The 11,742-nt window shown below is 38.2% G+C and overlaps 1 protein-coding gene across 8 annotated transcripts in view; it reads right to left on the bottom strand.

Moving 5' to 3' along the window:
* Positions 1-4,783: 4,783 nt before the first annotated feature.
* The window catches only part of Ndst3 (N-deacetylase and N-sulfotransferase 3), a 176,097-nt gene continuing 169,138 nt past the window's right edge, over positions 4,784-11,742 (bottom strand). For 2 of the 8 annotated variants that reach the window (XM_008846032.2, XM_008846031.1), the window contains exons 13-14: positions 10,138-10,240; positions 8,119-8,388 (exon numbers count right to left, since the gene is read on the bottom strand). In XM_008846032.2, the coding sequence (XP_008844254.1) occupies positions 8,269-8,388; positions 10,138-10,240 (223 nt within the window). In that variant the 3' untranslated portion in view covers positions 8,119-8,268. Of the gene's footprint in view, positions 8,389-8,918; positions 9,092-10,137; positions 10,241-11,742 lie in introns of those variants that run through there. The other 6 variants (XM_029569828.1, XM_029569831.1, XR_003851561.1 and 3 more) reach the window with 6 other exon arrangements.

Below are 11,742 nucleotides of genomic sequence, written 5' to 3'. Positions count from 1 at the left end.
CTAGTGCGTCCCACCTCAAAAACTTTTGCTTTGCTTAAAGGGAGAGTTGGTGTACCTTAAAACAACCTTAACAAGCACAGTTCTTCCTTTGAATCCCATTGTCCCATACTTGTGAGTTGGCAATCTGGTGAATTTAAGGGGACATTTGACCACCCTTGATGGCTTCTCCTGGGTAATATCAGCTGGTGATGAATGGTCTGTTCTGATGGTATTTTCACCTGCATTTGCTTTACTTTGGGAAGAGTCTGGTATAGCAAGTCCCTCCCCAGTTGATGGGATTGGAGATTCAGTACAAACAGAAAGCCAAGTTTCCTGGTTACTTTCAGTTACTGTGACAAAACACCAGTACCAAAACCAACTTGGAGAGAAAAAGGGTTATTTCACCTTAAAGTTCATAGTCCACCATGGAGGGGAGCATGGGCAGGAACGTGGGGCAGGAACCTGGAGACAGGAACTAAAGCACAGACTGCAGAGAATGCTGTTTACTACCTTGCTTCGCGGGGCTGTGCTCACCCTGCCCAGGGTTGGCACCACCCACAATGGGCTAGGCCCTCCCATGTCACTCAACAATTAAGAAAATACCTCACAGGCATGTTAGTCAGCTAGAGGAAATTCCGTAACTGAGGTTCCCTCTTTCTAAGTGCCTCAAATTGACACCTGAAGCTGTCCCACACTGTATCAGATGGGTGTTACCCAGGCTGCACTCCAGGGGCTGTTGGAAAGCCAGCGCTTGGGGCTTTCCTGGTCTTCTGTGACAGGCACAGTTCAATTACTTCTTTTGGTTAAAAGCATTGCTAAAACTGAGTTTGTGGCTTCTGTGTTGACCAGGAAGCTTATGTCAGTTGTACCTGGGGCTTCTGGGGGAAGGAAAGATTGAAGCCAAAAGGCTATGGGAGCCACTGCAGGTCTTATTCCTCTGCAAAGTAACCATTTACTTCTGCCATCTGGTGCTTTGACTGTTTATCAAGCAGGACCGGCCTTCTTTCCTCCCTCCCTCCTTCCCTCCCTTCCTTTCTTTCAAAGATTTTATTTTTTTTTAACTTTAAAAAAATTATTATTTTTATGTGTATGCATGTATTGCCTGTATGTAGATAAGTGCACCTGGGTCATGCAATGCTGGAGGAGGACAGAACAGGCTGTCGGATCCCCTGGATGTGGGTGCTGGGATTTGAACCTAGGTCTTCTGTGAGAGCATTCATTGTTCTGAACCGCTGAGACATTTCTCCAGTCCCAAGATTTTATTTTTTAATTTGTGTGTGTCTGTGTGTGTGTGTGCCTGTATGTGCATGTTAATGCTGTTGCATGCTGAGGTCGGAGGTGTTGGATCATCTGGAGTTTTGTTACAGGCAATTGTGAGCTGCCTAATGTGGGTGTTGGGAACCAAACTCTTGGCCTCTCATGAGCAGCATGTTCTCTTACCCACTGTGCTATCTCTCCAGCCCCATCAGTTGGTTCATTTAAATGTTTGGGAGAAGTCTCTTCCAAAGCCTGTTCTCATTACAGCGCATGCAAGGATGCTTCCTTAAGGCATCCTCCCCTAGGAGGCAGGGTCTCTGGTACCAGATTTCCAACCTTGGGTATTTTGGATAAAGATGATGGCATGCTCCGGCTTTTTAATGCTCAGCAATTGAGCAGTACTCATGCCCACAGTCTCAGTTCTCTGTAGTTGTCAATTGCTGTCTGGGGTGCTTTGCTCTTCAGGACTTCCAGGCAGAACCAGAGCTGAGGTGGTGAGCAGTTAGACCAGGTCTTGATCAGGGCTGCTTAATTATGCGCACCTCGTCCCCACCCTGCTCTCACTCCAGTTCCTCCCCTACTTAAACCTAACCCCATGTCAGTACCCTGAGATGAATTTGGGGTCACTGGACCTCTTTATCTATGTCTCCTTCCAGTGTGGCGACATTGAGCACATTTCTCTCTGTAATTCACTGTTACGCATGTCTCCTTGAATGTACATATTGGGATGGGTAGCAGAGTCTAGCCCGGTTGGGGCTGCTAGAGCCTGGCTTTGCCCTAAAATGCCCAATAAAAATTGGAACTTAAAATAACATAATTCAGGATCAGAATATTGTTAAGAAATTGGGAAAAGAAGACACATCTCCGCTGGTCCAGCTGTATGAGTCCTGCATAATGCTGGAGAACAAGGTCTGCTTCTGTTTCAATTGTGGATCTGAACAGAGCATTTTTGGCAGTAGAAATGTAGACAGCAGACATTTTCTATACTTAATTAATTCTCTCATAACCAAGAAGCAGCTTAATACTGACAGTTTTATGTAAAATTTGACACAGAGTCTGTGTGTTTTGGAAATGCCTCACATTTCATTCAGTTTAATTTAGTTTTCTGTGGTGTAAAATGTGGGAAAATACATTCTTCCCAACAATGTCTTGGAGACTTTATGCTGCTGTCAGAATTTAATTAGTAAAACTTGCTTTAACTTCCTTGAAAGGGATTGTTGGGTAAGCGTGATGGTTGATTTTACCTGTCAGCTTGATTGGGCAAAAGGGGGCTCAGATAGCTGGTTAGGTACTATTTCTGGGTGTGGCTGTGAGGGTGTATGCTGGGAAGATTAGCAGTGTTGGAAGACAAAGCCCAGTCCTTGTGGAGGTAGGTTGACTTACCTTTGCCTAGGTCTTAGCCTAGAAGTTCTTCTGCTCTGGTTGCTCTCACTTCACACACAGACTGGGATCCACATGACTCTCTCTCAAGGCTTTAAACTACATCACTTCTTTTCTTGGCTCCCCAGCTTGCAGAGAACTGATTATGAGCCAATAATTATAATGAATCCTATATATTTTTATAGATCGTGTGTGTTATACATAGATGTTTCTGTGTATGTGCATGTGTGAACGTGTACATGTCTATGTGCGTGGGTAGCAAGGTCTGAGATAGACATTGGATATCTTCTCCAATAGCTCTTGACCTTATTTTTTGAGATAGGGTTTCTTATTGAATCTGGAGTTTATCAGTTTAGATAGGCTGGCTGAGCACCCTGTCTCTGTCTCCCGCAGTGCTGGGGTTACAGAGGCACAGTGCCATCCCTGGCTTTTATGTGGGTGCTAGAGGTTGAACTCAGGTTCTCATGCTTGCACAGAAGGTACTTTACTGACTGAGCCATCTTCCCACTCTTCGATAGCTTTTTACATAAACATAAAATAGTAAACATACATATAACTTCTATCTATCTGTTTATTATCCTCTGTCATCTATCATCTATCTATCTATCATCTGTCTATCATCTATCTGTCCATCCTCAGTAGAAAAACATACAGCTGTCACCGCAAAGGGGGTAAGAGATAGTTTATTCTGAAGCCAAATATGAGTGACTGTGGCCTGGGAACACAGATTCAGGTTACCCCAAATTCCATGTTGCAATGTAGTAACAGTTTGATAAAGTTTTTATAGTAACAGAAAAAAAAGACCATAAATCAAGGCACTTATCAAATAAATTGGTGGAAATATTAAATAGACAGTTACAGCAAAAAGGGGAAATCTTAGCTCTATGTCTCAGACACTTGGTGAGAAACTAGGTTGTTTTTCTTTAAATGCATACCAAAAGGTTTTATCTATAGTTATAGAATGTTAGGTTGGACCCAGAGGTAGGCAGGTGTTGCTGTGCGGCTCAGGGGTTGGCTAGCCCTTTGGGTGTCTTGGAATTACCCATCGGGGGTGGGGGAAAGTAGGTGCAAAGTCAACGACACAGACTCTGGGAGACTCACTGTTCAATAAGCAAGCAAGCTCGTTTATTGCGTACAAAGGGCTTTTCTTTATAACCCCCTCCCCCGAACCTCCCCTATTGGCCCTGAAGGCTGAGCTGCGTATTGTCCATTGGTGTGACCGCATCATCTATCTCTAGCCAGGGTGGCAGATATCAGGTTAGCAGTTTGAGGAAGTTGGCTGCCAGAAGAATGGCGCATCTGCGCAAAGGTCTCCAGGTCCGGTGCCTGGCAGATACCCACGGACCCCCTTAGGCTCTGGATCAGCAGCCTTCCAACCTCTCCACAATCATTGAAAGGAGAGGCTAAAAATAAATTTAGTATGCTAATTCATAAGTGAATGTATTTGATTCTGTAACATTTATGAAGATCACTGAAAATACAGAGGATTCTTGTGGACAAAAATCTGGAAGGGAAAGAACCAGTAGTCAAATTATAGACTGGAAGAAGTGGCCCCCAGTTCCATTAGGGACACTTGGCCACAGATTAGAGGCTTCCAAAGGTGCATTCTAGATTTTCCTTGGAGATGGAATTAATGTCATATTGTGTCTATTAGGATTCTCCAGAGAAACAGAATGGATACTTATCACATATAAGTATATGACACATATAAGTATAAATATATACTATATAATAATGTATTTGCTTACATGTTTATATCTGCTGAGAAGTCCTTGATCTACTTCCTGAACACCAGAGACAGTTCTGTAATTCATTCTGAGGGTGAAACCTGAGAACCAGGGCAGGGGCATGATGTAACTCCCACTCAGATGGATTAATATGAGGTGCACTGTCCCAGCTCAGCCAGAAAGGCAAGAAGAGGCACTCCTCCACCTTCTGTTCTGTTCAGGCCCTGAGTGGGTCATCCACCATTGGGAGAACAGTCTATTTTACTGAGCCTACAAATTCATGTGCTAACCTCACTCTCCCAGAAATACCTTCCCCTAATCTGGTTTAGTCAATTTTTTCACATAAAATTGACTGTACTTTCTTTGTCTTTATTTTCAAAGGACAAGTTCAGATTTGACTTTATAAAATTGAATCAGATGCTGTCTAAAGTGAAAAGACATTGAATATTTGAAGCCAACCTTATTGGGCTGATTTTTGTGGAAAGCATTTCTTAGGAATTATCCACACGGACTAATAATTTCTCTTAAACTGATTGCTATTTGGGTTAGCTATATATGTAAGTTTTGGAGGTGCGATGTAGGCAGGAATAATATGTGAGTTTCTGTCCCTGAACTCCCAGGAATTAAAAATACAAAGATTGTTAGGTCACTAAAATTGGAATGAGCTACATGTCATCAACTTAGAAAAATCTTTAGAGAAGGAGAAATTATAAATGTTGTCGATAAATGAAAAAGAGATGTTAACTTTACATGTAGAGCCAGTGTTGGCAGAAGAGAATTCAGGTATAGAGTATGATTTGAAACTAGGGAAATACATTGACATCACTGGTTCAGTACCTCTTCATTAATTACTCACTGCTTAAAATGTATGAGTTAGAAGCCGCAGGGCTGATCTTTCAAAAAGCATACTATTAAGTCATTTTACAAGACTAATATTGATACTTGGTTAATTAACTGCTCCCTGATTGTTCCTGGGGTTGATGGAACATAGAATGAGTCATTTGCAAAGAAAACTAGGAGTTAGCTGCATTCCAGGCAGAGCAATGCATCTGGGGGGAGCTGGCTGGGGAATACGCTTGGTGAGCTCAGGCAGGATGGGTTGTGACATGAGAAAATCTGATATCTTGAAAGAGATTCAAACAGAGAAAAGAAAGTTTGTGGAGAATGAAGATAAATATCTAACTCCTCTCTTCACATTGTATTTTTTGTGGAGATTATTTTCTAGGTTTTTGTGTGTTTGGGAAACTACTGCTTTATATCCATTAGAAGTATAACAAAACCACAAGCAATACATAAACTTAAATGATTGTATAATAAAAATTCCCTACTTCCTATTAAGCTTTGCAGCCATTTCTCCATTTTACATTATAGGAGTGGTGCTTATAACCCTTGACCATTTCCCACTGCTGTGCCCCCCCACCCCAGGCAAAAAAAATCAAATACCTGCTTATTGCCTAAAATCACCAGCCCAACTCCTTCATTTTATTATCAGACTTTATTGTTATACATATGAGGTACCATGCCACTATTAGAATTATATTGGGTTTTTTTCTTTTAAAAAAACTCAGAGAAAAAAATGTTCCCAGTAATTTTCATTCAATGTGAATGACAAGAATATTATAGCTGTAAACACTGAAATAACCATTTCATTTCTTCCTGAGGAAGTTCCATATTTTAAGCAATGAAAAAGGGAATTCTATACAAAGCTGGTTTTAAAACTCGTGCTCTCTCATTCTTTTCTCATGCGTATTTCTGGTATTTTCAGAATCGCAGACTAGTCAGCTGGACTCCACAGCATGAAACGTACCACAGTGTTCTCTAGAATTGGGTGCCGTCTCTCAGACATGCTGAATGCTCAAAACCCTTTCAAAAGTTTGCTACCCAAACATGCGCTTGTGAGCAAGCAGGTCTCAGTACCATCTCCCTTTTCCTTTCATTATACAAGTGCTATGCTGCAGCTATTCATTTTAAAGGCACTGTCTACCGAGACTAAGTGATGCCAGTAGCCAGTTTATCTAGAAGCCCGGTTGTGCAGCCTTGTTTAAACAGCATGTGTTAGTTTATCTTTCGTTCATTTCCTTCATCAGTAGAAGCACTTGCCAAATGGAATCGTGACAGCATGTAACTCTGGGCTCTGTTCTTACTAGTTTGACCCTTCTGGCGGCAGGAGGGCTGATTTCACTGAATTTTGATTTTTGCTTCTTGGACGGTTCTTAAAATTTGGTTCTTTTTACAATTCTTTCTGATAATTGCTTTAAAATTATTGCATTCTTTGAGTATGTAAATCTTTAAAAACTTTTCAGATCAGTAATTGTAATGTGTATAGGGAAATTAATAGTAAGTGGAAGCATTTCAGTTTGGTTTTCTAATTAGCAAATAACTGAGAGACTACAGTTTTATGCACTATAATGACAAAGTCTTTAGGCTATTGATTTTCCTCACCTATTTTTTTTCTGAGCATATCCTTTAAAATATTTCATAAGAGATTACAAAATCATAGCCAGAAACTTGCTACTTATACCTATATAGGTATAAAGTACAATTGAAAATTAAGTAAATATTAACACAGGAAAATAAGTATAACCTATTGTACTCTTTCTTAAAAATAACTTATTATACATATAGTTTAAATTATAAGTGTAAACATATTTCACAAGTGACGCTCATCTTTGTATGTACTTCTTGCGTTTGATTTAGTAACTAATCCATAAATTTCACTATGTTCTGCTGTCTTGCATGGATGTGGAAGATATGGGTATGTGAGAGATTCTCAAAAATGGAATTTTATCCTGCTTACTTGTCTCTACCATGTACCACATGTATTATTTCAAATAGTATATTAAAATTCATATGTGAATTCATTTTTAAATATATTTGTACATTAAATCATTTTCTTTTGAGCTACCTGGGAAGATGCGGTTTTCAATAATTTAAATGTGACTAGCCTAAATAAAGCAACATGGGAAGGCTGTCCTTAGTTTTCATTTGGTAGAGCTGTTCAGCAGATTCTCTGCACATTTAGTCAGTGTGAATTAGAGTGGATACTCACGGACTGTGCACATCCCCGCACAACGGGCGAGGGTGAGCAGACTAGACTGTCAGCTTGCAGCAGGCAGCACAGTGCTCAGCCATGTCTCTTTGCACCTAGCCCGTCTCCCTCTTAGAGGATTTAGTCTGCACCTTTCCATTACTATGTGTTGTTTTGCTGTAAGAAATGTGTTTCTATTTACCGTTTACAGCATGGATTTGCATAAGCACACTAGACTATATAGATGAGAACTATTTTCTTTGCTATAGCACTGTTCTTTACTTCTTTTTAATGAAGATGAAGCTCATATCTAACGTCCCATTCTCTGACCTAGCACACATTGTGGTCTAAAATTCCCTCTAAATATTCCGTGGATTTAGATTTTGGCAGCATTGTTCATGAGTGTTATGCTTTTCGGATTTTATGTTACATTGTGATATTTATTTTAGTTCTTGTTATATAAGCTACTTCACAGAATCAAAGAATAAGAAAACATTGTACAGGCAAACAGTGGTCCAAAAATCTACAGAACACAATTTCAGTTTATACACAAAAGTGTAAATATTACTATGAAATGGAATAGTTCTTCATCAGTGTTTTTTATTTATGTTGGTTGCTATTGGCTTCCACATGAGTGCACAGTAGTCTACAGGAAACCCCCAGGCTCAGTATGGGTTAAGAGGAAAGCCATAGGCCTCAAAGCTTTTAAGAGATACCATTTATGTTTCCCCATCCCCCCATCCCCAGTCCTCCACATGCCAGCACATGGAAGGAACCATGTTCTTTTCGTTTGTAGAGGTATATTTTTTGACAGCCTTTTGGTCGCTTCTGTGAGCTTTGGAAAAGCTGTGTGTCATTACATGGAAGAAGAATTCTTGAGAAGTCTTTTTCTAGGTGCTATCTCACTTTCTGCAGCTCCTGTCTCAGCCATGAGGGCAGAGGCTGGCCCAGCCTGTGCAGCAGCTTAGAGAGCTCCACATTGTGGTCTCGGTAGTAACCAGACAGAAACGCTCTGCTCTGAGTGTGAGGGGAGAGATAAAAGCACATTTTATTTTGTTTATTAAAATAGATGTCTTGACTATACTTAAGTAAGTACCAAGTGCACTGGGCATGGATTAAGATTTGCATTACACATGCGGACCATCTACTGGCGCCTGCAGTAGGAGGGTGAGCAGAGTGGCAGCGCTTGTTACTCTAATCAGGCTGCACGCTTGGATTTCCACTCTCCCGTGGAGGCGCCACACCGTAACCTTGTTGAGATCTGCAAAGCTGTGTTTTTATTTGCCTTTACCGTCAAATTTTACATAACATTTCAATTATGTATATATTAGACCAGAGTAAAATAAGATGCTAAGCTCTGCCATGGTGCCTTTTAAGTTAAAATGCTTTAACAAATATATAGGAAGATAGCTATGATATAAAATAAATTATTTTATATTTATTTTAACACCAGATAAACTTCAACTTCTTTTAATGTATTGTGATTCTTTTCACAGTGATCTGAAGGTATATTCTGATGGTCAATCAATTAAAATTGGAATTCTTACCATGTGATTTCCCAAAATGACAGAATCTCACTCTGCCCTGCTGCCATCTGTACAGACTTTAACTTTGACGTTATTGAGGTCCTGTCCATCAGACTGGCATAAAAAATGGTCCTTAAAGTCTTGTAGGATAGGAATTTATAAGAAAAACTTCAAATATTTCATTTTTTTGAGTTCTAAAAATTATAGATCATAATTGATTTAGATTCTTATATACAAATTGTATGCTAAATTGACTGATTATGACTAAAAATATGAATCAATCTTACTGTATGCAAAAGAAGCATTAAAGCAAAAATACAGAGCACACTAACTGAAAACATCAGCATGAAGTATTCACCATGTCACCATTCTAAAGAGAATAAATGGAGTTTGCGTGTCCATTTCTCAAAGCCTAATTATGTGCTGATTTGTTAGACATTTGAGAAATATGTTACTTCTCATAACTTATTAGCATATTAACAGTTCAAAGCTTAGTATAGTATACTATAATTAACACTATAATCCAAACTCCACAGAATGATTTGGCATTTGAAAACAAAAAAAGAGATATTTTTGTCTTCTTTTCAATTTCTGGTTGATGTATTTCCTATCTCTGTTTCAGTCAACACTGCTAGGGCTAAAATTTCTGTGTAGGCATCATTGTTCTGTAGTGAGATGCTCTCTTTTTGTTCAGATTTGTAACACAAATTCCATTATCCTTCATTCTTGTAAGACAGATAATAATATGAAAATGGAAAAAATAAAAACAACCAACCTAGATGTACTGAAATACAAATGCCACTTTTAATTTTTTTAGCACTTTAAAATATTCTAATACATCTTTCAATATTATTGGGTTTCTTTGAAATAGTTTTATTTTTGAATTTTTTTCCTTTTTATTGTTCGACAGTTTCATGCATTTATATAATGAATTTTAGGCATTTTAACTCCCATTTCCCTCCCTCATTCCTGTCCCTATCCTTCCTCCCTCCAGAGGGACAGGTAATACTTGTTGGGGGACGGTGTCACTTTCTTCAGAGCTGACGCTACAAGTACTTGTTCCCCTGAATAACTTCAATGGGTCACACACAGAAAGAGGACATCGCAAGTGAGGCGAGGGGGACCCACTAACTTTTAGTTTGTATAAAGACCGAATTCCATTTCTAATCACTTTTCTAAGAAAACGCTATCTTTTTATCTACGTTTTTATACTTATGTGTATTTCTGGCTCTGCACTTACACTGGGATCCATGGGTGGGTATTTCCTTCCCTTACTTTTGCCAAGGCATTTTGTTTTTCCTTCTTCCAGTAACTGACACCAGAATCCTTTACGAGAATCAAACCTAAAAAACAGAAAGTCCACAAGATCTATAAAAGTATTTTTCAGGCAGTTTATAAGATTAATGACCGTTAACATAAATATTTCTATCTAGATATCAATCTAAAACCAGAGAAAGTATAATTTTTTAATTAACAACCTTTTACACAAAGTTTTCTGGCATACCTCTATATTCTCAGCCCATCTGTCATGTTTGTGAGTTTGCCAGATTCTTAATAGAATAATTTTCAGAAAGCTTACTATTAATAGACATTTACAACACTGCTTTCTTTGGCATGAAAAATTCAACGTTTTAAGCCCATTCTTTGTATTATATTGGTAAAAAAAATGACAAGTCTTGATCCAAGTTTATGGACTTAAACAATATGTCATTTAACTATAGGTTAGTATAAGAAAAAGTTTGTGTACTCTGGAGTGATAATTAGCTATAATCCATTTGTATTTTTTCTAATGATATTTTCTTCTTTGGCATGAGGTTCATATTAAAGTAATAATATGAAGTAAAAAATGCCTCTAAATGGGATTTGTGCCATAATTTAAAAAACAATAACAGCTATATGCTAAGTTTGCATTTCAGCTCACTTAAATAGATCATACATCTCTTTCTCATTTGGGCCTTTGGAATGGCAGCACAGTGTTTGGCTTTTGTGAATATTCACTAAATATAAGTTCAATAAACAATGAAAATGAAGAAAATGTTTGCAAGGCTTAGATTTTGTGGACTAATACATGCTTTCTCAGTATTCTGTTGAGATTCAAGTCTAGGCCCGCTGACTCTACTGTATTATGTTACCAATATAGGTCAAGAACAGAAAAAATTTTTAAATAATTTATTTAACAACCGCGTACTTAGAAGAAGCATTTCATTACAACAGCATTGACATATTCAATAACAATTTTCTGAGCTAAGATGCATCTCTTTCAAAATTGGCTGTAAATTTTTAGGTTTAAGTTGAATTATTACAGTTATACAATATTGTACTCAATATAAACCCTATAAGACATAAAATTAAATGAGGTTTTAAACTTCAAAAAAGATCTCTATTTCATTATTAAAATACACAGTTCCATACAGAAAAGTTCATTTTTAATGCAACTGACATTAAGATATTTGCGCATGCGTTTCTAATCTCTATATATCTGTTTATTACTAGCCACAGTGGGTTACTTTCTGAGCTCCTTGGCATCTGAGCATGTATATAAAGTCATCAGGTAGACTTCAATGGTAATGTTTTTCACATCTACTAATTGTTAAGGAGCAAATTTTTATGCTTTGAAGAATTATTATTTTTTAATCATTAAAAAAAATTTAATAACTACATGATTAGAAGAGGCATTTCACTACAGCTTTAACATATTCAGTAACACACTCCGGAGCAAGAGTACATCTCTTTCACAAGTGGGTGCAAGTTTCTAACTTCACAGTTGAATTAATACAGTTATGCAATACTGAACTCAGTACAAGCCCTGTAAGATATAAAATTGAATGAGTTTTTAACCTTTAAA

This window comes from Nannospalax galili, unplaced genomic scaffold (genome assembly GCF_000622305.1).
Source record: "Nannospalax galili isolate Female #2095 unplaced genomic scaffold, S.galili_v1.0 scaffold142, whole genome shotgun sequence".
Lineage (NCBI taxonomy): Eukaryota > Metazoa > Chordata > Mammalia > Rodentia > Spalacidae > Nannospalax > Nannospalax galili.
The sequence above is the reverse complement of the archived record's forward strand: the minus strand, read 5'-3'. Positions and strand labels throughout refer to the sequence as shown.